General features: G+C 45.3%; 1 protein-coding gene across 3 annotated transcripts; it reads left to right on the top strand.

Annotated features, from left to right (window-relative positions):
- On the top strand, nt 1-27,405 carry epg5 (ectopic P-granules autophagy protein 5 homolog (C. elegans)). Of its 3 annotated transcripts, none has more exons than XM_042320645.1 (48): nt 1-104; nt 503-601; nt 778-876; nt 1,025-1,726; nt 1,854-2,114; nt 2,239-2,437; nt 2,572-2,708; nt 3,444-3,551; nt 3,744-3,817; nt 4,002-4,110; nt 4,216-4,330; nt 4,790-4,940; nt 5,010-5,159; nt 5,304-5,461; nt 5,651-5,802; nt 5,907-6,047; nt 6,214-6,375; nt 6,462-6,584; nt 6,670-6,932; nt 7,468-7,608; nt 7,829-7,973; nt 8,123-8,320; nt 8,485-8,592; nt 8,747-8,869; nt 9,063-9,229; nt 9,725-9,952; nt 10,030-10,153; nt 15,696-15,840; nt 16,674-16,845; nt 16,945-17,110; nt 18,581-18,723; nt 18,841-18,997; nt 19,198-19,392; nt 19,541-19,754; nt 19,839-20,014; nt 20,115-20,322; nt 20,476-20,490; nt 20,839-20,899; nt 21,095-21,198; nt 21,285-21,460; nt 21,653-21,856; nt 21,963-22,172; nt 22,332-22,476; nt 22,547-22,789; nt 22,980-23,193; nt 23,322-23,534; nt 25,134-25,248; nt 25,333-27,405. In XM_042320645.1, exons 3-48 carry the CDS (start codon nt 829-831, stop codon nt 25,513-25,515), a joined length of 7,746 nt encoding a protein of 2,581 aa, XP_042176579.1. In that variant the 5' UTR covers nt 1-104; nt 503-601; nt 778-828; the 3' UTR covers nt 25,516-27,405. The 3 variants fall into 3 exon arrangements, with proteins under 3 accessions (XP_042176579.1, XP_042176580.1, XP_042176581.1); XM_042320646.1 differs by having other exon boundaries at nt 503-605; XM_042320647.1 differs by lacking the exon at nt 503-601 and having other exon boundaries at nt 3-104.

The following is a 27,405-nucleotide window of genomic DNA, read 5'->3' as shown; positions in this document are numbered from 1 at the left end:
ATTTTTATTATCGCGATAACTGTTTCTTCCTGGAGCAAAACAAATAACAGCTGATGTGTTGCCAAATGTCACTTCGCTGGCGTTGATCACATTGTTTTACAAAGGTAGGTAGCATTTTACATTTTGTAGGGGTTTAGCCTACAGTTTACAGCTGATCATTATAGCTAACGTTAGCTACACCAAAAAAACTGGTGCTAGCTAGCTATATTATGTCATTGTTTTCGCACTCCTCGAGAGCGCTACGTGTAAGCTAGCTTGCTAGTAACGTTAACGACAATATGCTTTCACCAGTTTGTTTAAGATAGCTAGATGGCAGAGCTTATTTATAATCAACTGACAGTGATATGTAAAGTGGGGTACACTGTGCTAGCCATGATGACCGACGACTGTCATTACACCCTCTCTAGCCATTGCTTTGCTAGTGCTGTGTGAGGAGAGGGTGGATGTGTTTCGTTTTCCCGACACTAGCTAACTCTAAATAGCTAACCCTTACCCTATACAGCTCGAGACTGGTCTGAAACCACGCCTATTTGCTAACAAGAACCGCCTTCATGTAAAGATAACACAGACATCTAGGTCCTTGTTTATCATCAGTAGTCACGTGAGTAAGTGAGTGGTGTTGTTTTGCTGACGCATGAATGACTGGATTATCATTTGGCCCTGTGTTGGGAGCCAGGACCAAGCTGGCTAATGTGAGATTAGAAAATAATCATGTACCAAAGACTGTGAGCTGACTGTTGTGCTCCCATTTAACAGACCCACTGTTTCTCCCCTTAGAAGCCTTAGGGTAAATGTGGTGAGAGGAACAAGGTGTGAAGGATATGACAGATGGAGGCTGTGAGACAAAAGAAGTCCAAGACCAGTAGTAGGTCTCAGGTATGTACAGTACACTCCTGTATGTCCCTGAGGGCAGACTACTGTCTATTTATCAAATGATGGTGAAAGCATATGATAGTATTCATTACCCTGTCATTATTCATGAGTAATAACCAGTCAGACTACTGTTGTGTGTTACCCCCAACAGGACAGAAAACAGAGGCAGAGTGGACGAGTGAAGAGTCCCACAGCTCTCTCTGCTGGTTGTGATGAGAAACCTGGTGCTGCTGCCCCGCCCAGCTCTGAGTTCACAGACATCCCCCTCAGTCTGCCCAACGAGGGGACAGAGCAACAACAGGGTCTGGCAGAGGCATCAGAGACTTTATCAGAGACATCACAACGATCGACACAGATATTACCACAGACATCAGAGGAACCATTACCAACATCACAAACACTATCATCATCCACATTATCACAGACATCATCATCAACCTCACCCCAGACACTAGAAAAGCCCTCTGAGACAGAGCCAGAGAAGAGGAATGAGTGGAGAGGAGAGGCCCAAGGGGCTGAGCTCAGAGCTGAACCACCGAGCACTGAGGTGGGGAGAGAGACCCAAAACAAAACCCACATCCAGACTCAGGCCTGCATATCTACGACGCTTGAGACACCCTTGGCCCCCAGCGCTCCTGCCCTCTACCCCTCACTACCCACACTGGAGGAGGGCTCCCTGATGCAGCTGCATAAGGAGGCTCTGCGGGCCTGTGGGACAAGGGGCCCTGCTGTTCTGCCTCTAGGGGAGCAGGAATGTCCTCTCAGTCTGGAGCCTGTTGTGGAACTAGCTCCATCTGAGGGCTCCAGGACCAGACTGTACCCTGAACTACCCCAGCCCAGCCCAGAACTACAGGTAACCACACACTTACTATGACCCATTGTGGGCTCGAACCGCTTTACATTACAAAGCTATCTATGTTACAAAAGAATGGTGAATAATATTTATTTATAGTGTTGACTGTCTTGTGTTTTTCCTGAAGGCATTCTCGTTAGAGCAGCTGAGTGTGTGGGAGCCAGGTGGGGGGATGTGTGTGTGGGTGGAGGGGGTGGAGGTGTGTGCAGCCCGGTTCGCAGTGTTGGCCCGGCAAGAAGGCCACGAGCTGACAGAACTCCTGCAGAATTACTGGCGCTGCCGCAGACAGCTGACACACGCACACACACAGCTCCACACACACACCTCCGACTGTAACACCACACAGAACCGACTCTGGAGCTTCAGAGATGAGCAGCTCACACTTCAGGTATGTGGTTCAATAGATTATGTTAGTATACGACTTAGCACATAACACGGAAGCTACAAAGTTATACAGTACACTTCTGTTCTTCATCTCTCTCTCTTTAAACCCTTTCTTTCTCTCTCTCCAGGGTGTGTGTGGGGACCAGTCTAAGGTGTATGGCTACCACCGCTTCCAGCAGGCTGACTTCAGTGAGGCTGTGTTGGTGGAGCTGCGGAAGCTGTTTGAGGCCCGCTCTGAACTCCTGCACCAGAAGGTGGCACTGCATGCATACACAGCTCTGCTGTCACGTCTTCAGGTGGAGTCATACTTACACTGCCTGCTCCACGGTGAGAACACACTCTCACACACACTGTACATACATATACACACAGGTTGGATTTAATTTCATATTTTCCATATTGTACACATGTTTAGTGTGTTTCTTTGTTTAATTAGTTAAGTGTATGTGTGTGTATTGTAGATATGTGTGGTACTCAGAGTCAGCCCAGCTCCCTCCTCCCTCTGAAGGAGAGCATCAGTGTTCTCTTCAGCTTCACACGGAGAGTCCTGGACGACACGCAGTTCCAGACAGACATCCACCTCTGGCTGCAGAGACTGGTACACACACAGACACACACAGTAAACCTCAACACTAGCCCTGGTACAGCAGAACCTGTTGTCCCACCTGTTGTGCAGTTTAGTCATGCTATGCTGTGGTGTGTGTTGTGTATAGGTGGCAGTGTTACTGCGTGTGGGGGATCAGTTGTCCCAGAGCTGTGGTGTGTGTTGTGTATAGGTGGCACAGTTTAGTCATGCTATGCTGTGGTGTGTGTTGTGTATAGGTGGCAGTGTTACTGCGTGTGGGGGGGGATCAGGAGAGCACCTCTACCTGTTGTCCCATCTGTTGTGCAGTTTAGTCATGCTATGCTGTGGTGTGTGTTGTGTATAGGTCTACCTGTTGTCCCATCTGTTGTGCAGTTTAGTCATGCTATGCTGTGGTGTGGTGTGTGTGTATAGGTGGCCCATCTGTGTGCAGTTTAGTCATGCTATGCTGTGGGGGTGGCAGTGTTACTGCGTGTGGGGGGGATCAGGAGAGCACCTCTACCTGTTGTCCCATCTGTTGTGCAGTTTAGTCATGCTATGCTGTGGTGTGTGTTGTGTATAGGTGGCAGTGTTACTGCGTGTGGGGGGTTGTCCCATCTGTTGTGCAGTTTAGTCATGCTATGCTGTGGTGTGTGTTGTGTATAGGTGGCAGTGTTACTGCGTGTGGGGGGATCAGGAGAGCACCTCTACCTGTTGTCCCATCTGTTGTGCAGTTTAGTCATGCTATGCTGTGGTGTGTGTTGTGTATAGGTGGCAGTGTTACTGCGTGTGGGGGGATCAGGAGAGCACCTCTACCTGTTGAACCATCTGCTGTGCTGTTCTGCAGGGGTGGGCAAGTGGGCTGCAGCCTTCTTACAGGTGAGACACACCCTCTATCTAGTTTGTTTATTGTTTTGATTTCCTCAAAAGTAGGCCTGGTTTATGAATGAAGGCTCACTCCACTATTTCTGTATGCTTTTTGGCAGGTTATCATATTCGGCTAACAATGGCATCATTGCCAGGTAAAGTTAGCAGTCTTAACTATAACATGCTTGGGGGTGTGTGTTTCAGATCCAGGTCCTAGGAAACGCCTCAGGAGTACAGCAGTTCATGCAGGCTCTGGCCATCCTCATGTCTCCAGTCAGGTAAAGAACCCTAACTTCTCACTCTGGCCCCTGACCACTAACCCTACATGTCACCACCCTCATGTCTCCAGTCAGGTAGCCTTGACCTTTCATCTCTAATCCTTACCTATTTATGTGATTTTTGCACACTTCAATTTAGCTCTCTCTGGGTCTTTCTCTCTGATTGTTGACCCTTCATCTTTAGACACCGGGCTGAGTTCATGAGCCACATGAAGCCCTGTGAGAGTCAGAGTGCTACAGCCTCCGGCCCTGAGTCTGGCAACTGGACCCTAGTGGATGAAGGTGGAGAGGAGGTAACCGTGTGTGTGTGCATGCATGTGTTGGTGTGTGTGGAATTTGACCCTAGGAGTGTTGGTAGAAGTGTTGTAAGGTTGCTGATGTGCATAAGTGTTTTTCAGGATGAGGACCCAGAGAGCAGCTGGTTGTTACTGTGTGAGGAGGACCTGATCTCTCTGCTGTCCCAGTTCCCCTTCCAACAGCTCTTCACACACCTGCTGGAGATGAGCAAGAAGGGTGTGTGGGTGTGTGTGTTTGTGTGTGTGTGTGTGTGTATACTTGTTTTCCTACATTATCAGGATCCCAATGTCCTAACATTTCACCCGAATGTCCTGAAAAGGTATGAAAACAATAACTTTTCTGAAAAGTCAGGACCTGAATTTGTTCAAGTGCTATTTTAAGCTTAAGGGTTAGGGTTTTGGGGTTGGGGTTGGGTTTTTGGGTTAGGTTAAGGGGTTGGTTTAGGATTAGGGAAAATAAGATTTTTAATGGTCAAACATTTTTACACTCCAAAAAGTCCTGACTTTTCACGAAAGTAAAGCTGTGTGTGTATGCGTGCGCGCGTGTGTTGTCATGTATTTGACTGATGTGGTAATTCTGTTATTCTGGTGCCTGCTTTTTGGCTTCAGATGTGCGTGTGTGTGTGTGTAGCTGTGTGACTGTCCTACCATTTTATAACGGATGTTCTTTATCTAGGTGTCTATGAGCCCAAGTCCTGCTCCAGCCAGAAGATGATGCGTGTGTTTGCGTTCGCCTCGTCACTGATCGAGCTGCTAGCTGTGGGTCTGAACACCTACGACAGCGCTCGCTACCGCCAGCTAGTCAAACGCATCGGACACACCATACGGTAAGACACCCACACGCAGTACATTTTAGATGTGTTTTGTAACGGTGTGTAACCGCTGCCTCCCTGCAGGATGACGGTGTGTTACGTCAGTGATCACTGGGCCCAGTATGTGAGTGTTGCTGGTCCAGCCCGGCCCAGGACCATCTCTCTGGAGAAACTACAGCTAGAGTACGACCATCTGTTCCTCAGAGCTGTACTACACGTCCTCAGAAACAAGAGGTGCGAGGGGGAAGAAATGGCATGTTTTTGGCTGTCTATTCTTTACAAGGCAGTAAGATTATTGATTGGGGAGTGTGTGCATACTTGTGTGTGTGAAAGAGAGAGTGTAAAGTGTTTGTGTATTATCTGACTGTGTTCTCCTAGGTTGGGTATCTGGCTGTTCATGTCAGAGATGCCCTACGGAACCCTGTCCAGTTCCATGCTGTGGAGAGTTCTGTACGTGATGCAGTGTGCAGAGACCGCTGCACCGGACACACTCAACTCTACAGACAACACATACACCTGCCTACAGGCCCTCAGAGGTACACACACACACACACAGACATAATGGTGATGGGAATGACTTGTGTTCGTCAAGTACGTTTTCCAAAAACACAATGTACTAAAAAAAAAAACAACACAGAATAGAGCTCAATATTATACGTTCACACGCATACACAGTGTGTCAGCACAGGAGCCGTACGTTAATGATGTACTAACGTGTATTGCAGAGCCGAGTCACCAGGAGAGGTTTGAGAAATGGCTGTGTGAGGTCAACAGTTCTGATGGAATCTCTCTCCTCACGGCGCTAGCTCACATGGCCATGCCCACCCACCACTCTGACCCCACCTTCATTACCACTATAGCTCTCCTCGTCTTCCAGGTAACACGCACATCATTTTTCACACAGAATGAATAGAGGTCGCAGCAAAGCCGGGCTGCCAGTTTCTACTGCAGGTCGCCCTTTATTTCCATCCCTGCCTCCAGGTGTCCTATGTCAGTGTGTCTACGAGGGAAACCTACTCGAAGGTGGGCCGGGAGCTGCTGGCCGCCATAGCAACCGTTCATCCTTACATCATCTCAGTCCTGCTGGACAGACTCAGAGAGACCATCGAGACAGTCGGCATGGTAAGTGTGTGTGTGTGTGTGTGTGTGTGTGTGTGTGTGTGTGCGCACACGTGGCGTCTGTCAACACCTGGGGTTGCTGTGGAAAGGATGGGGATGAAGACTTCAAGTGTAAAAGAGGTGGTTTGGTTAAGTACACCTGCATGTTGATTAGCCTTGTGTATGTTAGGTGGCACTGTACCTCAGTAAGGAGCTGCCCCTGTTCCTGTGGCGTCCTAGCCCGGAGGAAGTGTGTGTGATCGGGGGCTGGCTGCTCCAACACCCCCTCTCTGCTGTGGAGAACAGCCTGGCCTGTGTTCTACTGGAAGGGCTGGACTGGGGCTACACACAGGTACTACACACACACACACACACCTAACCCTACATTGAGTTTGAGTGTGTACAGTGTGTAATGTTGAGTGTGTGTGTGTCTTGTAGGATGGGACTCTGGCCCTGCCCTCCTCTCTCCACAGTGAAGTTGCTCTGCTGGTGGCAGAAGCCTATCAGAAATACCTCACAGACAAGCCATACAATGGACTCATCTCAGAGGGAATCAAACAGGTAACGCAGATACACACATTAGTGCACATCATACACCCGTCTCATCTCTGAGGTTAACACACATCTCTCTGTCTCTGTCGATCAGGTGTCCTACCTGGCTAGTGTTCTCCGTCTGGGTCTGTCACCTGAGGCTTCCTTCAGCCAGTGGGCCTGGCAACTGTTGCTAAGGCTGAAGCTCCATGGCAACACCCAGTACCCTCAAGCAGCCTGGTCCACCCCCGGCTCTGCCCCCAACCCCTCTCCGGAGCTCACGCACGCCCCAAACATGCACCCTGTTCTAAGGGCCGTAAAGGCGGGCCTTCCCATTGGCTGCTACCTGGCCATTGCCATGACAACTGTAGGACACAGGTATGACCATCTGCTCTCTCTCTCTCACATCAGAATCCCTTTATTCGCCAAGTACATTTCCACATACATGGAATTAGACTAAATGAACAGGTGCTGCCAGCAATAGACAAATGCACAAACAGAATACAGACAGAGAAATTTACACAAAGTCGACATACAGAATATACAATATAAATACAGTAATCATAAAACCCTAGAGTATAGGCTGAGCTACAGTGAGGATATAACGTTACAATTTACAGTGGGGATATATCTATATGTGTGGTGTGTGTGTGTGTGTGTGTGTATACCGTCGTGAAGAAGTGTACATGGTACAAAAGCAGTATAGTGCAGTTATTAGTATTACAGGTCAGTGAAGCCAGCTGCGGTGTCCGGCACAGAGTGCAAAGTCACTATCCCTATGAGCCCTCTGGCCGGTTGTTGAGGACCACAGCACAGTTCCATACAGACACACTGCACATGTGTTTAAAGTCTCTCTCTGTACTATTGTGTGTAACATCTATTACCGTCCGTCTGTCCGTCTGTCTGATCCCAGTCTGGAGGTGTTTTGCACAGAGGGAGTGGATCTGTTGAAGAACTTGATTCAGTCTCAACATCTGAGAGCTGCTGTCCATCTCCTGGACAACATCCTCCCTCCTACCTACCCTCTCAGCTTCTACCTGCTGAAGAACACACAGTAAGAGATACACACTATGTCTTAGACCCTACTTCCTCTGTACTGGACAACATCCTCCCTCTTTTCTGCCCGCGCAGCTTCTACAGTTAACTTTCAGTATCTTTTACCCCTGCCTAAACTAAACCTTAAAATCACACTAAAATCTCACACAACTGGAGGGCTGTGGTATTGCTATGTTTGGACTACGATATTTGTTTCTCTCTTCCTCTCTCTGTGCCAGGTTTGTGGGCTGTGTCCAGTTGTTCCTGCAGTGTGACGGTGTGTGTCCTCAGGGTGTAACGCAGCAGGTCACCCACAGGGTGGCGCCACTCTTCACTGGAGGCACCTATGGGGACATGGTACGCCTGCTCAACAGTGTCATACAGGTATGTACACACACCTAATACATCAGAACTGGTGTGAAACATGGGGTTAACCAGATCAGTAGTTTGGCCAGCTGTAGAAGTGGATGTTCCTGCCTCTGAACAGTCCATGAATCTCTTCACGATGAGTGTGTGTGTTTTTTCTCTTTCAGACTCACGTGGTGGAGAGTTCGAGGCCAGGTCGTGTGGGTCCGGCAGCGGTTCTAGAGTTCTGGTTGGGAATTCTAACCCAGCAGAACTTGTGGTACCGAGACAGGACCGTTCTATTCCTGATGGATCAGATCTGTCGTTCTGCCTTCACACACCACCAGGAGGAGTGTGTACAGAGATTACTGTACCAGCAGCACAAGGTACACACACACACACACACAGAGACTGGAGATTGTAGAGTCCCAAATATTTCAGCTCTTATGCTTATTTTGAACAGTGTGTGTTCTTTTTCTGTGAAGAAAGAGTACACACACGCACACACACACTGTAGATCAGTCTGTGATGCTCTCTCACCCCTCTGTAGATTGCTTTAGGTTACCATGGAGACCGGGGTCTGCTCTCTTCCCTGGTTGGTTGGATTGCTGGAAATGCCACACCCTCATTCATTGAGGGCCAATCGCTGAGTGGGGAGGTGAGAACTTTAACCTCAGTCCTATCTAACTTGTCGTATCCGTGCTGTCATTCTGTGTGAAACAGAAGGAAACATTTTTGATGCATTTACCAAAAAATTCTGCTAAAAACCACAGGTGTGGTTTGTATGTGAAATGATAACTGTATGTGTTTAGGTGTGGTTTGCGTGGCTAGTGTTGAACATGGAGGGGATGTTTGAGGAGGATTCTCAGCTGGGACGCTGTATGGAGCATGAACTACTGTCTGATCCAAACCTCTCACCTGATCAGGCTCTGAAGGTACACACACACACACACACACACACACACACACACACACACACACACACACACACACACACACACACACACACTCCAACCTCTCACCTGACCAGCAGAACAATAAAACTATGAGAGATTAATAAGCCTTAATCTGAGATACATAGTGTTTGTGTTTCACTATCTTTATGTTTCTTGTGTCTGTGTGAGACAGAAGGCCCAGCAGAGGTTGAAGCTCCCAGTGGCTCCATCTCTACAGCGGCTGCAGGTGTACAGGTGGGCGTGTCAGGCGTTGTCCACACCCCCTGACCACCCGCTACTCCCCCTCGTCTGGCAGAGGTTCCTGCAGCTCTACCTAAGACAGCCAGGACCTGAGTATGGGTACGACACACACACACCATAACCTCTAGGCCAGGGGTTCTATGACTTCAGCGCCGCCTGGCTGGACGAACCCAGTCTCTGGCCCTGGGAATTAACATTTTAGAGTCCTGCCTCTTGACATCAGTGAGAGAATGTTGCAGTTTACAAGATAATTTCCTGCAATTCTACACATTTGTCGATGTGGCAGAGGGAGAACTTGGGAGTTTTACAGCTTTTGCGGAAATACTTGGTGGAGTACTGTGGATACCGATATCCCTGTGAGCCTCCCAGGCCCATGTTGCCCAGGGTTAAGAATATAAATTGTAGATGAATAATATTTCATTGTACTACACCCTCTAAACTTATTCTACAGTTCTTTTGGCCCAAATGAGTTTAATCTGTTAGTTTATTTATTTATTTAGAGATTTGACTGCAGACCCCACTTGGAGAACCCTGCTCTAGGCTGGTATCAATTCAGTAATGTTCTCAGTGTCCCCCTGTTTCTGGTGTCTGCAGTCTGGATGCAGGGGGCTGTATTGGTCGTCGGTTCTTCCAGGGCTCGACTCAGGCTGTGTTACTGAGAGATCTGAGACAGAGACTACAGGAGGTGTCTGACTTCCACCACGCTGCCAGCCAGGCCCTGAGGGTGCCCCCCACACACACACCCAGCCAGGGAGAGGACCGCCCCAACTCCCCTCCACATCTCTTCCTCACATCCCCACAGATACACACAGAGCTGGTCAGGTACGTACAGCTACTAGTCCCTCCCCTTAACTTTGTGACTGGCTGTTTTCCAGGCTGATCTGATTGGTTGTTTACAGGCTGTTTGGTGTGTTTGCCGTGTGGTTGGACGATGAGACTCTTCAGAAGAAGGAAGTGTATCTGCCCTCTCTCCCACCACAGTATGACCCCCAAAGACTGGCCAAGGTCATGCACAAGCAACAGGTGTGTGTGTCGTGTGTTTTTCCTTGCCACTGTTGCCTCTGCTTTGCCTTTGATGTATTGGTTGATAGATGTATCATATTGTATTGGTTGATAGATGTGTCATATTGTATTGGTTGATAGATGTATCATATTGTATTGGTGGCTAGATGTGTCATATTGTATTGGTTGATAGATGTGTCATATTGTATTGGTTGATAGATGTGTCATATTGTATTGGTTGATAGATGTGTCATATTGTATTGGTTGATAGATGTATCATATTGTATTGGTTGATAGATGTATCATATTGTATTGGTGGCTAGATGTGTCATATTGTATTGGTTGAAAGATGTGTCATATTGTATTGGTTGATAGATGTGTCATATTGTATTGGTTGATAGATGTGTCATATTGTATTGGTTGCTAGATGTATCATATTGTATTGGTTGCTAGATGTATCATATTGTATTGGTGGCTAGATGTATTGTATTGGTGGCTAGATGTATCATATTGTATTGGTGGCTAGATGTATCATATTGTATTGGTGGCTAGATGTATCTTATTGTATTGGTGGCTAGATGTATCTTATTGTATTGGTGGCTAGATGTATCATATTGTATTGGTGGCTAGATGTATCTTATTGTATTGGTGGCTAGATGTATCTTATTGTATTGGTGGCTAGATGTATTTGTATTGGTGGCTAGATGTATCTTATTGTATTGGTGGCTAGATGTATCTTATTGTATTGGTGGCTAGATGTATTGTATTGGTTGCTAGATGTATCATATTGTATTGGTGGCTAGATGTATCATATTGTATTGGTGGATAGATGTATCATATTGTATTTGTGGATAGATGTATCATATTGTATTGGTGGATAGATGTATCATATTGTATTGGTGGATAGATGTATCATATTGTATTGGTGGATAGATGTATCATATTGTATTGGTGGATATATGTATCATATTGTATTGGTGGCTAGATGTATCATATTGTATTGGTGGCTAGATGTATCATATTGTATTGGTGGCTAGATGTATCTTATTGTATTGGTGGCTAGATGTATCTTATTGTATTGGTGGCTAGATGTATCTTATTGTATTGGTGGCTAGATGTATCTTATTGTATTGGTGGCTAGATATATTGGTTGCTAGATGTATTTGTGGCTAGATGTATCATATTGTATTGGTGGCTAGATGTATCATATTGTATTGGTGGCTAGATGTATTGTATTGGTTGCTAGATGTATCATATTGTATTGGTGGCTAGATGTATCATATTGTATTGGTGGATAGATGTATCATATTGTATTGGTGGCTAGATGTATCATATTGTATTTGTGGATAGATGTATCTTATTGTATTGGTGGATAGATGTATCTTATTGTATTGGTGGATAGATGTATCTTATTGTATTGGTTGCTAGATATATTGTATTGGTGGCTAGATGTATCTTATTGTATTGGTGGCTAGATGTATCTTATTGTATTGGTGGCTAGATGTATCTTATTGTATTGGTGGCTAGATGTATCTTATTGTATTGGTGGCTAGATGTATCATTGTATTGGTGTAGATCATATTGTATTGGTGGCTAGATGTATCATATTGTATTGGTGGCTAGATGTATCATATTGTATTGGTGGCTAGATGTATCATATTGTATTGGTGGCTAGATGTATCATATTGTATTGGTGGCTAGATGTATCATATTGTATTGGTGGCTAGATGTATCATATTGTATTGGTGGCTAGATGTATCTTATTGTATTGGTGGCTAGATGTATCTTATTGTATTGGTGGCTAGATGTATCTTATTGTATTGGTGGCTAGATGTATCATATTGTATTGGTGGCTAGATGTATCATATTGTATTGGTGGCTAGATGTATCATATTGTATTGGTGGCTAGATGTATCATATTGTATTGGTGGCTAGATGTATTGTATTGGTTGCTAGATGTATCATATTGTATTGGTGGCTAGATGTATCATATTGTATTTGTGGATAGATGTATCTTATTGTATTGGTGGCTAGACGTATCTTATTGTATTGGTGGCTAGATGTATCTTATTGTATTGGTGGCTAGATGTATCATATTGTATTGGTGGCTGATGTATCATATTGTATTGGTGGCTGGATGTATCTTATTGTATTGGTGGCTAGATGTATCTTATTGTATTGGTGGCTAGATGTATCATATTGTATTGGTGGCTAGATGTATCATATTGTATTGGTGGCTAGATGTATCTATTGTATTGGTGGCTAGATGTATCTTATTGTATTGGTGGCTAGATGTATCTTATTGTATTGGTGGCTAGATGTATCTTATTGTATTGGTGGCTAGATGTATCTTATTGTATTGGTGGCTAGATGTATCTTATTGTATTGGTGGCTAGATGTATCTTATTGTATTGGTGGCTAGATGTATCTTATTGTATTGGTGGCTAGATGTATCTTATTGTATTGGTGGCTAGATGTATCTTATTGTATTGGTGGCTAGATGTATCTTATTGTATTGGTTGCTAGATGTATCATATTGTATTGGTGGCTAGATGTATCATATTGTATTGGTTGCTAGATGTATCATATTGTATTGGTTGCTAGATGTATCATATTGTATTGGTTGCTAGATGTATCATATTGTATTGGTTGCTGGATGTATCATATTGTATTGGTGGCTAGATGTATCATATTGTATTGGTGGCTAGATGTATCATATTGTATTGGTTGCTAGATGTATCATATTGTATTGGTGGCTAGATGTATTGTATTGGTTGTTAGATGTATCATATTGTATTGGTGGCTAGATGTATCATATTGTATTTGTGGATAGATGTATCATATTGTATTGGTGGCTAGATGTATCTTATTGTATTGGTGGCTAGATGTAACTTATTGTATTGGTGGCTAGATGTATCATATTGTATTGGTGGCTAGATGTATCATATTGTATTGGTGGCTAGATATATTGGTTGCTAGATGTATCATATTGTATTTGTGGCTAGATGTATCATTTGTATTGGTTGCTAGATGTATCATATTGTATTGGTGCTAGATGTATCATATTGTATTGGTGGCTAGATGTATCATATTGTATTGGTGGCTAGATGTATCATATTGTATTGGTGGCTAGATGTATCATATTGTATTGGTGGCTAGATGTATCATATTGTATTGGTGGCTAGATGTATCATATTGTATTGGTGGCTAGATGTATCATATTGTATTGGTGGCTAGATGTATCATATTGTATTGGTGGCTAGATGTATCTTATTGTATTGGTGGCTAGATGTATCTTATTGTATTGGTGGCTAGATGTATCTTATTGTATTGGTTGCTAGATGTATCATTTGTATTGGTGGCTAGATGTATCATTGTATTGGTGGCTAGATGTATCATATTGTATTGGTTGCTAGATGTATCATATTGTATTGGTGGCTAGATGTATCATATTGTATTGGTTGCTAGATGTATCATATTGTATTGGTGGCTAGATGTATCATATTGTATTGGTGGCTAGATGTATCATATTGTATTGGTTGCTAGATGTATCATATTGTATTGGTGGCTAGATGTATCATATTGTATTGGTTGCTAGATGTATCATATTGTATTGGTTGCTAGATGTATCATATTGTATTGGTGGCTAGATGTATCATATTGTATTGGTTGCTAGATGTATCATATTGTATTTGTGGCTAGATGTATCATATTGTATTTGTGGCTAGATGTATCATATTGTATTGGTTGCTAGATGTATCATTGTATTGGTTGCTAGATGTATCATATTGTATTGGTTGCTGGATGTATCATATTGTATTGGTGGCTAGATGTATCATATTGTATTGGTGGCTAGATGTATCATATTGTATTGGTTGCTAGATGTATCATATTGTATTGGTGGCTAGATGTATTGTATTGGTTGTTAGATGTATCATATTGTATTGGTGGCTAGATGTATCATATTGTATTGGTGGCTAGATGTATCATATTGTATTGGTGGCTAGATGTATCATATTGTATTGGTGGCTAGATGTATCATATTGTATTGGTGGCTAGATGTATCATTGTATTGGTTGCTAGATGTATCATATTGTATTTGTGGCTAGATGTATCATATTGTATTGGTGGCTAGATGTATCTTATTGTATTGGTGGCTAGATGTATCATATTGTATTGGTGGCTAGATGTATCATATTGTATTGGTGGCTAGATATATTGGTTGCTAGATGTATCATATTGTATTTGTGGCTAGATGTATCATATTGTATTTGTGGCTAGATGTATCATATTGTATTGGTGGCTAGATGTATCATATTGTATTGGTGGCTAGATGTATCATATTGTATTGGTGGCTAGATGTATTATTGTGGCTAGATGTATCATATTGTATTGGTTGCTAGATGTATCATTTGTATTGGTGGCTAGATGTATCATTGTATTGGTTGCTAGATGTATCATATTGTATTGGTGGCTAGATGTATCATATTGTATTGGTGGCTAGATGTATCATATTGTATTGGTTGCTAGATGTATCATTGTATTGGTGGCTAGATGTATCATATTGTATTGGTTGCTAGATGTATCATATTGTATTGGTTGCTAGATGTATCATATTGTATTGGTGGCTAGATGTATCATATTGTATTGGTGGCTAGATGTATCATATTGTATTGGTGGCTAGATGTATCATATTGTATTGGTTGCTAGATGTATCATATTGTATTTGTGGCTAGATGTATCATATTGTATTGGTGGCTAGTATCATATTGGTTGCTAGATGTATCATATTGTATTTGTGGCTAGATGTATCATATTGTATTTGTGGCTAGATGTATCTTATTGTATTGGTGGCTAGATGTATCATATTGTATTGGTGGCTAGATGTATCATATTGTATTGGTGGCTAGATATATTGGTTGCTAGATGTATCATATTGTATTTGTGGCTAGATGTATCATATTGTATTTGTGGCTAGATGTATCATATTGTATTGGTGGCTAGATGTATCATATTGTATTGGTGGCTAGATGTATCATATTGTATTGGTGGCTAGATGTATTGGTGGCTAGATGTATCATATTGTATTGGTTGCTAGATGTATCATTGTATTGGTTGCTAGATGTATCATTGTATTGGTTGCTAGATGTATCATATTGTATTTGTGGCTAGATGTATTGGTGGCTAGATGTATCATATTGTATTGGTTGCTAGATGTATCATTGTATTGGTGGCTAGATGTATCATATTGTATTGGTTGCTAGATGTATCATTGTATTGGTTGCTAGATGTATCATATTGTATTGGTGGCTAGATGTATCATATTGTATTGGTTGCTAGATGTATCATATTGTATTGGTTGCTAGATGTATCATATTGTATTGGTTGCTAGATGTATCATATTGTATTTGTGGCTAGATGTATCATATTGTATTGGTTGCTAGATGTATCATTGTATTGGTTGCTAGATGTATCATATTGTATTGGTGGCTAGATGTATTGCTTGCTAGATGTATAATTGTATTGGTTGCTAGATGTATCATATTGTATTTGTTGAGTGTAGGAGCTGTGGGTGGAGTATGTGGACCAGGAGCGTGTCCAGTATGATGAGAGGGAGGTGCTGGATCTCTGGGACAAAGTGAAGAATGAACCCACCTTCATACAGAGCAACAACCCTGCCTTCACTGACTACACCAACCCCAGCGCAGGTACACGCACATGAACACAGCCTCAGCACATAGCAGTTGTGACTGAATTAATGACGTTTTATTCTTGTGTCAACCCGCCTGGTTGGCAGCCCATTCCTCATGGGTTTAATTGACACATTACAATAATTCAGTGATAATTCTTCCGGTGTTCTGTGCAGGATGCAGCAGATAAAGAGTGGAAAAAGAAACCCATATATAATAGTAAATAAGGTTATCCAAGCAATAATTATTTATCCCAAGAGCAGTAAAAATAACACAAATAAACACAGTTAATTACAGAAAAAATCCACAGAAGGCGTTGGAACCAAGTCTCACACAGAGAAGATTCATGTGTGAGACAAGCCTACATACAATCTATATACATAGGTGGCAATCACTATGTGGGAGCAAAATATTTGTATAATTTTATTATAGGTGGACCTTTTTCTTTTATTCCAGGCTTTATAAAAATAAATCTGTAAATGGAAACATAATTTACAGAAAAATAAACATTTCAGTTTTTCCTCGTGGCTCAGCCACATATTTCCAGGGTATATCTGGTGGGCTTTCTGGAATAAGGACAAGTGTATATGTCAAGGTAGAAAGGGCAATAGAGGATCAAATGAATTTCATTCTCTATTTCATCAAGGTCACAATATTTACATTAGTCTTTCCTCTTACATTTCACCATTACACCGACCTGTTTCAATACGCAGGGGCAATATCCCTGATCTTACTTGTGCACAAAGCGATCGCTCGCTTTTAGGTAGGGTGTACATTGTAAATTATTTTAGGACTAACAAACCAAGCGGCCTTGTTATTGGCGTTGTTGTAACCTTTTCGTGTGTGTGTAGCGAGGAAGCGTATCCAGTCTAACCTGCAAAAGCACACTATCCCTCGGCCGCTCCCCGAGCTGCAATCACAGAGAGCTCCGGTACCAGAGGTCCCCTCTGCCTGTCTCGCTGACCCTGCTGCTGCCTCCACTCTCCTACAGCAGGACCTCTGCTGTCTGCAGGAGCAGGCCAGGTACACACACACACACACACACACCAACTGTCACGCCATGGATGTATACCTGTATGTGATGTTTTGGGACATGGTTCACAGTGTGCTTGGTGTGTTTAGGTTTGCAGTGTCTCGGGAGGCCCAGCAGGTGGCATTGGAGTCAGAGCTGCTGGAGAGTCTGCCTCTACTCTACAGGAACAGGCCAGAGCAGGTTACCATGGCGCTTGAGTGCAGAGGGCAGAGGGGGGGCCAGCCCTGCCAGGGAGCGGCACACATCACTGTCACGGTAGGACAATGAGTCAATTCTGTTTTGATTTAATTTTCAGAATGGGCTGATTCTGCTTGAAAATTCCACTAAGAAAGGGTGACATGATTAACTGACTTCAAATAATCAAATCAAATGGTATTTGTCACATGCGCAGAATACAACAGGTGTAGACCTTACAGTGAAATGTTTACTTACAAGCCCTTAACCAACAATGCAGTTTTAAGAAAATACAAAAAAAAGTAAGAGATAAGAATAACAAATAATTAAAGAGTAGCAGTAAATAACAATAGCGGGGCTATATACAGGGGGTACCGGTACAGAGTCAATGTGCGGGGGCACCGGTGTCGAGGTAATATGTACATGTAGGTAGAGTTATTAAAGTGACTATACATAGATAATAACAAAGAGTAGCAGCAGCGTAGAAGAGGGTGGGGGAGCAATGCAAATAGTCTGGGTAGTCATTTGATTAGCTGTTCAGGAGTCTTATGGCTTGGGGGTAGAAACTCTTTAGAAGCCTCTTGGACCTAGACTCGGCGCTCCGGTACCGCTTACCGTGCGGTAGTAGAGAGAACATTCTATGACAAGGGTCGCTGGAGTCTTTGGCAATTTTTAGGGCCTCCCTCTGACACCGCCTGGTATTGAGGTTCTGGATGGCAGAAAGCTTGGCCCAGGTGATCTACTGGGCCGTACGCACAACCCTCTGTAGTGCCTCGCGGTTGGAGGTTGGAGGTTGAGCAGTTGCCATACCAGGCAGTGATGCAACCCGTCAGGATGCTCTCGATGGTGCATCTGTAAAACTTTTTGAGGATCTGAGAACCCATGCCAAATCTTTTCAGTCTCCTGAGGGGGAATTTGTCATGCCCTCTTCACGACTGTCTTGGTGTGCTTGGACCATGTTAGTTTGTTGGTGATGTAGACACCAAGGAACTTGAAGCTCTCAACTTGCTCCACTATAGCCCCATCGATCAGAATGGGGGCGTGCTCGGTCCTCCGTTTCCTGTAGTCCACAATCATGTCCTTTGCCTTTATCACGTTGAGGGAGAGGTTGATGTCCTTGCACCACACATTCAGGTCTCTGACCACTTCCCTATAGGCTGTCTCATCGTTGTCGGTGATCAGGCCTACCACTGTTGTGTCATCAGCAAACTTAATGATGGTGTTGGAGTCGTGCCTGGCCGTGCGGTCTTGAGTGAACAGGGAGTACAGGAGGGGACTGAGTACGCACCCCTGAGGGGCCCCCGTGTTAAGGATCAGTGTGGCAGATGTGTTGTTGCCTACCCTTACCACCTGGGGACGGCCCGTCAGGAAGTCCAGGATCCAGTTGCAGAGGGAGGTGTTTAGTCCTAGGATCCTTAGCTTAGTGATGAGCTTTGAGGGCACTATAGCTTTGAACGCTGAGCTGTAGTCAATGAATAGCATTCTCACATAGGTGTTCCTTCTGTAAACATGCATCCTATTCCCCTCATTCCCTTCTCTGTGTGTGTGCAGTGCGAGTGTGTACAGAAGCAGGAAGCAGTGGAGACTCAGATCGTGTCTCTGAGAAGCGACATTAAGCAGCTGCAGACGGAAGCCAAGACTCCTCCCCCTCAAAGCCTTGCCCAGGCTGCAGTACACACTGAGAAGTTCATTACGTCAGTACACACACACACACACACACACACACACACCATACCTGTATCATATTATTTCTCAATAGAATTCTTGATAGTCATATGTGCCATAAAGTTAAAAAATGTGTGTGTGTGTAGTGCTCTGGTGAATTTGTACAAGGCCAAGCCGACGGCAGCAGTGCAGAGTGTAGGAGTGGCTGCCTTCTACAAGGTGGTCTCTTTCGTCTGTGAGGACACACTCCGCCACCCACCCACTCGCCAGTACCTCTCTTCCTGCGTCGAGATACTGGGACAGGTACTACACCTACACACACACACACACAAACACAAACAAACTAATTTTATACACATAGGACGTGACTGTGTGTAAATGTTAATCCAGTTTGTGTGTGTAGGTGTTAATCCAGTTTGTGTCTGTAGGTGTTAATCCAGTTTGTGTGTGTTGGTGTTAATCCAGTTTGTGTGTGTAGGTGTTAATCCAGTTTGTGTGTGTAGGTTTTTATCCAGGGCAACCAGGCAGAGTGCGGGCGTGTCCTCAGCACTATCCTGGAGCAGAGACGTCTGTGTCCCCTCCTCTCCCCCTTCTTCACCCCAAATGCAGCACCCAATCAGCTTGTCTCTCTCTACAAGGAAGTGGTGACATCACTGCACCCTGACAGTGCTGACGTCATCTTCATGCTGCTCACTAAGGTCAGCCTCCACCTTCAGAAACATACACAACAGCTACACACACCACCCACACAGAACACACACTTCCACCTCGACACATCACACAGAGAACTGGAGGCATGTGGTATTCCTGTGTTAAGATGACCAGATTCTCTCTCTCCCTGTGTAGTTTGACCTGAGTACGTGGCTGAGTAAGGCCGAGCCAGTGTTCTCGGAGCGTAGCAGACTGGTAGAGCTGGTCCACACTGCTCTGTGTTCCTGTGGCCGTGACCCCGAGGCTGACCTCCTCACGCCCTTTCACCTCTTCACACGACACTGGACCCTGTTGCTCAGACACCACTTTCCTGACCACTACAGCGACTGCCTGCGCCTGCTCATGACCAGTAAGACTGTTTTGTTTGTTATCTCTTATTGCGGACTTCAACGTGTGTGCGGACGTCGAACGTGTGCTTGTGTGTCATTGTCAGGTTCGACAGAGCAGTTGCTGAGCCCAGAGTGTTGGAGGGTGACTCTGTGTGTGCTTGGCGTCTCTCCTCTCCCCTGCAACACCAAACCCACAGCAGAGCCTTCCGGTACCACAGATACCCCCAAACCCACATCCATCTCCCCCAGCCAAGCCCCCATCACCCTCTCTCCTCAGCAGGTGAGTGCTGAAAGTCCTACCAAAATCTTCATATTCAATACTGTTCATTTCCAGTCCAGTTTATTTAACCCTGCCTTGTCTCTTGATTGGCCCTCCTCAGGTGGAGGAGACGGTGGATTGGCTGTGTGAGTATTTTCAGCGTTGTCGTCTCAGTAAGCCGGACCTCCGCAGCTTTGGCCTTTACTCCGCCTGGGCGCCATACGTCAGTGAGGTCACCACGTTCTGGGGATATCTGATTGGTTACCTCATCGACCTGCAGCTCAGCGCCTGCGCCAGGGAGCCACTCGGGGGAGCCAGAGTGCTGAAAGGTACCAGACACAGTTTAGGCTGTTTTTTGTCATTAAGACATTCTGCTTCCCCCAAGGGTGTCAGGTAGGGTGGAGGTGATATGGTCCTTGAGGCGCTGTTGACATATCTCCTCCTCACCACCTCTCATCTCTTCCTCTTTCTGTCTCTCTCAGCCCTGCAGGATCTACCGGACTGGGCTGGGTTTCTTCCTGTAGTCCGTGATTGACTGTAGACCCTGCCACATACCTCTGTGTCTGAGCCGTTGAATTGAGATTCTACTTTGTCTCTGTACTGGCGCTTAGCTTGTTTGATAGCCTTGCGGAGGGAATAGCTGCACTGTTTGTATTCAGTCATGTTACCAGACACCTTGCCCTGATTAAAAGCAGTGGTTCGTGCCTTCAGTTTCACACGAATGCTGCCATCAATCCACGGTTTCTGGTTAGGGAATGTTTTAATCGTTGCTATGGGAACGACATCTGGTCAATGTTGTTGTCTGGCCTTGCAGTCCACGTGATGGAAGCAGTCTTGGAGTGTGGACGGTAAGATGGTCCGGCTGTTTAAGCCCTGGATCCTGGTTCTGGAGACAGACGATGTCAGGTAAACACCCCTCTCTATCCCTCTGTCTATTTCTCTCTCCTTTCCATCTTTCTCTCTCACTCCCCCCTTTCTTACTTTGCCTTGTATAACGCTAACAAAACTACAGGCCTGTGGCATTGCGCTGTTTGGACTACAATATTTTCTCGCTCTCTCCTATCTTCTCTTACTCTCTCTCCTCCGTTCTGTCTCTCGCAGTAATCCAAGGTGTTATCCCTGGTTGGAGTCAGATGCCAACGCTGCAGGCTGTCTTGTGGATCTCTACACCCAGCTGACCCAAACACTGCACCACAAGTTCAGAGGTTTGCGTGTGATGTTAGATGTAATGAAGGTCATTCATGTGTTTGAGCCTACATTTAAGGTGTGTGTGTGTGTGTGTTTGTTCCAGACCGCCTCCTCCCCGGGCAGCGTGGGGCTCTGTGGCTGTGTCTGATGCAGTACTGTGACAGCTGCAGCTCTCCTCGTACACCAGAGTACCTCCTCTACCTTTACCACACACACCTCGGCAGCCTGCCCTGGACACACCTGCACCCCGATACACACCTCATGGAACAGCTGTTCAATGTAAGACTCTGACCCCAGACTCCATAATCCCTAACCTCAACCCACAACACATTGGATTCCTAAAACAAACAGACTCCTCGTACACTTTGAGTGTCACAGTCAATAGGACTTGTTTGCGGGTAGTGCTGTGCGATGTAGCATTAGGGAGGTGTAGAGGGATTCTTTACCCAAGGTTAATCTGTTCCTCTGCAGGTGGAGAGAGGAAGTCCTAAGAGCTGCTTCCTGTTCCTAGGGGCAGTCCTCTGTAAGGTCAACTGGGTCAGCGTTCTGAGTGACAGCCTGCAAACTCCGGCCAGCTCTAACACTAACATACACACAGACTCACACAAGATGCTGGTCTATCTACTCTACATGCTGGTGTTCCTCACTAAAGAAGAGCAGCTTCTCAGCCAACCGGTGAGGGAGAATTAGGACACTGGATAGCTATTTGTGTTTGTACACAATTGATGGAATTGTCGAGGGTCTGTCCCTGGTTTAGCCTATTTTCCCCTCTGTGATCCAGGACTCCCCTCTCCTTAGTCTGTTGGTCCAGTCTGTCTCCCTGCCATGGCACCAGGTGGACCATTCCTCCTACCAAGGGATCATGGGATATGTAGGCACCCACTACCCTCACGCTCTGCTGCTCAGCGCAGACTCCGCCGCTCAGACGCTGCTCCTATCACTACGCAGTGCTGCTGGGCTGCGGCCACGCCCCCATGGGATGCCATACCGGGTGAGAAAGAGGGAACACAACAGAATGTCACCCTCCCCCTATTTCTCTAGTTTTATCATTAACAGACAGTCAATCTCTCCTCACTCTAATATAGACAGACTGTCTCTCTCATTACCGCAGACAAAATTAATGCATTAATCTCCCTCTCTCTCTGTGTAGGAGGAGACGTTGAAGGCTAGTGTGTGTGTGCGCTGGTGTGTCGAGTGTCTGGTCTCTCTGGAGCAGAGTGGTAGCATCAGTCTGGCTAACCTGGAGATGCAGTTAGAGGCACTACTGGAGAGCATCATCACCTTCAACCCACCTGGTAAGAACTCTTCATAGTCATCTTCATCATCACCTTCATCAATAACTCTCTCTGTCTCTTGTGTCTGTAGAGGTGGGCTTGGAGCAGAGACACATGGCGTTCTGTAGTCTGTTCTGTGATTCGTTGGCTCTGCTGAACGGAGTGGGCGTGTCTACAGGCGAGGCCTTGGCAGCTCGTGTCATTGGCTGGCTGGACAGGAAGGGGCAGGGTTTCCCAGTGCTGCCGCTCCTGACAGCCTGCTCCCGTTGCCTAGCGTCTGTACGCCACATGACCCGCATCACCGAGGCTTGCATCACCGCCTACTTCACCCATGGTAACCACGGAGACAGTAACCATGGGGAGGGGTTTACGAAGGAAGGTCTTAGGGGAGGGTCTATGTCAGAGTTTGTCAGCAGGGGTTACTGGTGACGGACAGATGTATTTTATTTCATACATGAGGTGAAAACCTCACTCTATCGCTTGCTCTCCGCTCCCTCCGTCTATCTTCATTTTTCTCGCTCTAGCGGAAGAGGAGGGTGTCGGGTGGGGTCCTGTGTTGGCGTCACTGCAGGTGCCTGAGCTGACCGTGGACGACTTCCTGTCTGAGAGCCAATCAGGAGGCAGCTTCCTGACACTCTATGCTTACATCCTGCAGCGCCTCAACACGGAACACACAGTGGCCAATGAGAAGAGGACGCTCGCTCTACTCAACACATGGAACAGTCAGGTCTTCCCCAGGTCTGACCACCCCCCCCATGTGTGTGTGTGTGTCTCTCTCTCTGTGTGTGTGTGTGTGTGTGTGTGTGTGTGTGTGTGTCTCTCTCTGTGTGTGTGTGTTGGTAATATAGTTTTTTTCTCTCTCACAGTGGTCCCTATGATGAGGCTAAGTTGTTCCTCTGGTGGCACAAGGCCCTGTGTGTGTATGTGGAGCATCTGCAGCAGGGGCTGGGGGAGGTACCAGCCGTGGTAGCGGGGCTGCTGCGGCTGCAGACACGGCTCTCTCAGATGGGAGAGGAGAGACTCGGATCAGGACTGCTGGGGGCTATAGGATTGGGCCGCCGATCACCCCTATCCAACAGGTACTCACAGACATACTGGACATGTACAGTACCTTCGGAAAGTATTCAGAGCCTTTGACTTTTAACACATTTTGTTACATTATAGCCTTATTCTAAAATGGATTAATAAAATAAAAACATTGTCAGCAATCTACACACAATACCCCATAATGACAAAGCGAAAACAGTATTTTAGAAAAGTATTCAGTAAGTCAGTAAGAAAGTATTCAGACCCTTTGCTATGAGACTGAAAATTTAACTCGGGTACATTCTGTTTCCATTGATCATCCTTGAGATGTTTCTACAACTTGATTGGAGTCCACCTGTGGATTTGGAAAGGCACACACCTGTCTATATACATGTCCCATAGTTGACGGTGGATGTCAGAGCAAAACCCAAGCCATAAGGTTGAAGGAAGATCCGAGACAGGATTGTGTGGAGGCACAGATCTGGGGGAGGGTACTAGAAAATGTCTGCAGCATTGAAGGTCCTCAAGAACACAGTGGTCTCCATCGTTCTTAAATGGAAGAAGTTTGGCGTTCTGTAGTCTGCTATGGTATAGCTGTCCGCCCGGCCAAACTGAGCAATCGGGGGTGAAGGGCCTTGGTCAGGGAGGTGACCGATAATCCGATGGTCACTCTGACTGAGCTCTAGAGTTCCTCTGTGGAGAGGAGAACCTTCCAAAAGGACAACCATCTCTGGAGCACTCCACCAATCAGGCCTTTATGGTATAGTGGCCAGATGGAAGCCATTCCTGAGTAAAGGCACATGACAGCCCACTTGGAATTTGCCAAAAGGCACCTAAAGACTTTCAGACCATGAGAAACAAGATTCTCTTTGGCCTGAATGCCAAGCGTCACGTCTGGAGGAAACCTGGCACCATCCCTACGGTGAAGCATGGTGGTGGCAGAATCATGATGTGGGTATGTTTTTCAGCGACAGGGACTGGGAAACTAGTCAGGTTCGAGGCAAAGATGAACGGAGCAAAGTACAGAGAGAGCCTTGATGAAAACCTGCTCCAGAGCGCTCAGGACCTTAGACTGGGGCGAATTTCCATCTTCCAACAGGACAAAGACCCTAAACAGTGAGTGGCTTCGAGACAAGTCTCTGAATGTTCTTGAGTGGCCCAGCCAGAGCCCGGACTTGAACCTGATCGAGCATCTCTGGAGAGACCTTTAAAATGGCTGTGCGGCAACACTCCCCATCCAACTTGACAGAGCTGTAGAGGATCTGCAGAGAAGAATGGGAGAAATTCCCCAAATACAGGTGTGCCAAGCTTATAGCGTCATACCCAAGAAGACTCGAGGCTGTAATTGATGCCAAAGGTGCTTCAACAAAGTACAGAGTAAAGGGTCTGAATACTTATGTAAATGTGATTATTTTTTATCTATGTATTTTTTAAACATTTGTGAAAACCTATTTTTACTTTGTCATTGTGGGGTATTGTGTGTAGATTGAGGGAAAAATTAAATTAAAAAATCCAATCAACTTTAGAATAAGGCTGTAACCTAACAAAATGTGGAAAAGGTCAAGGGGTCTGAACTTTCTGAAGGCCCTGTATATTCACCTTCGGTGTTTACTGTGTGATTCTTTTGGTAACTCCGATGTGTGCATGTTTAGGTTCAGGGTGGTGGTACGCAGTCTGTCTGCGTTTCTCTCAGTCCAGATTCCCTCAGAGGACCAGGTCCGCCTCCAGCCCAGCACCGACCAGCAGCTGACTGCTAAAGCACAACAGGTACACACACATACATACACACGCATACATACACACACACACACACAGAGTTGCTCAGCTTGTGTGTTTCGTGTGTGTCTCTAGGCTCTGGTTGTGTTGGAGTCCATGCTCAGCAGTAAACAGTATGCTGGCCTAAAGGACTCAATAGGAAAAGCTGTCCAGTTCATCCAATACCCAGGACACTGTCTTAGAGATGGACCTTGCCTCATTTCTCTGCTGGCCAACCTCCTCTACCCAGACCAAGGATACCTCAACATCATACGATAGCAGCGCCAGTTAGCATTGGCTAGCACTGTGACACAGTATGCTAAAAAGGAAAAGTTAGAAACAGCAGTCTATCCTGTGGTGAAAGTAGGGAACTACATGGGGAATATAGTGTCATTTGAGATGTGCACCGATATGCTAGTAGCCTACTAGCCATCGAATGCTGGAGCTGGACTGATAGCCATAATGGACTGGATCTCAACAAAGAACATGATTTGACTGCTAGTGATTGTGACACAACTATAAGTTTATTAGAGTGTGATACTTAGGCATAGATACAATCAGATCAAGCGTTATCTGGCAATAGCCGACGACCGCATAGCTGATGTTTTGGCCGTGTATGAAGTGTAACTACTTTGGAGCTGTCAAACCGGTGAGTGGCTGCACTTGATCATCGTCATGAAGCCATACCCGTCCCACTCGCATTAGTTCAGAACGAAAAGGTCTAGGCTATATAGAAATAATTACGCTCAAATTGAAAATCTTTAAGCAAAATAATAAGGATTTCTATCTTACATCTCACATTCCAGTGTTTGATCTTGTAAAAAGACTGCATGGGATTTCTCTTACTGGTAATGCCCGCTTTGGGTATAATGCCAGGAGCCACTTGTGGATTTGACAACAATAAAGCAGTTCCACCTCAGACACTGTCAAAACGACCGGATGTTGGCTAAATCGGATCTGATTAAATAGAGCCCTTACTGTCTCTGTTCGGCTTCCTATCTCTCTCTCTCTCTCTCTCTCTCTCTCTCTCTCTCTCTCTCTCTCCCCCCCCACACACACATCTATTTGCTAGGAATTAGCTTTTTCTTTCTTAAAGGGTGTTGCCTTTTATTTTGAATTACTTCAGCAGTTCCTCCACATTTTGCCTATGGCTGATGTTGCAAGTGTTGGATGACAATTATGAAGCAGAGTTAGTATGAGAAACAAACTCACAGACATTACCATAAACCAGTGGCACTGATTTCACTTATTCTCTGTGATCAACATTTAATGATGGAGATTATAACTCGTGGTGTTTAACTTATTTAGAGCTCTTTTAAGTTCATCCCCAGTGGTGCATGTGGAGGAAGATTTTACATACCAGTATTAAATTGCCCATATTGAATGCCAGGTGATCAACCCAACAGTTACATGACCTGCTATGACTGAAGGTAGAATGGTTGAATTGGCTAAAAGTGCTTTTATTGTTTGTGCCAAATACACTCAACTTATCAATTAGCCTTAGGAAAAACCATCTTGTCTTCGATGCTTTGGAGAAGCACACTTGGTTATTAGTCATTTATTCAGGACGTCTCCCAAATGGCACCCTATTCACTTAATAGTGCACTAGTTTCGACCAGGACCGATGGGACTCTGGTCAAAAGTATTGCACTATATAGGTAATTGGGTGCCATTTGAGATGCAGCCATATATTCCGGAGTACTATGGTATGACGCAGCAGCAGGAACAACAGCAGTGATATGATTGTACAGTATGTAACCTGCCTTACTGCCAGCCTGACTATGGTCTGCCAGGGGCTTGCTCAGGGGGGAGCAATGTTACAGGACGATCAGATAGAAATGTAAGGTGTAAAACAGACATGACTCCTTGCTCAGTAGTCTAGAATGGGGAAGTGTGCCAGGTCCCCCCCCTCAAATGTACCCCTCGCTGGCTGGCTGTGTGTATATGATCAGCCTCGTCCACAGGCATGCCTAGCAGAGGATCATAATATACAGATGGGTAATGTTGGGGCTGGGGGGGGGTAATCACTTAGGAATTCACTCTGGGAACAGTGTTTACACACATTCTCCCCCAATTCCACCCCTGGTGATATGGTGTTTAGAAGTGTGATTACGCAATTTGGATCTGGAATAAATGATTTTTCTGAAATTAAAACGTGTTTAAGTCTCA

The sequence above is a fragment of the Oncorhynchus tshawytscha genome, linkage group LG04, assembly GCF_018296145.1.
Source record: "Oncorhynchus tshawytscha isolate Ot180627B linkage group LG04, Otsh_v2.0, whole genome shotgun sequence".
Lineage (NCBI taxonomy): Eukaryota > Metazoa > Chordata > Actinopteri > Salmoniformes > Salmonidae > Oncorhynchus > Oncorhynchus tshawytscha.
Note: the sequence above shows the minus strand (reverse complement) of the source record. Positions and strands in the feature narration are given on the sequence as shown.

Excerpts from the sequence above, each read along its gene's own strand:
- epg5 (XM_042320645.1), top strand. The coding sequence starts at position 829 with ATGGAGGCTGTGAGACAAAAGAAGTCCAAGACCAGTAGTAGGTCTCAG. Across the intron at positions 5,462-5,650 it reads CTGCCTACAGGCCCTCAGAG|AGCCGAGTCACCAGGAGAGG; the intron begins GTACACACACAC and ends CGTGTATTGCAG. Across the intron at positions 18,724-18,840 it reads CACACTGAGAAGTTCATTAC|TGCTCTGGTGAATTTGTACA; the intron begins GTCAGTACACAC and ends GTGTGTGTGTAG.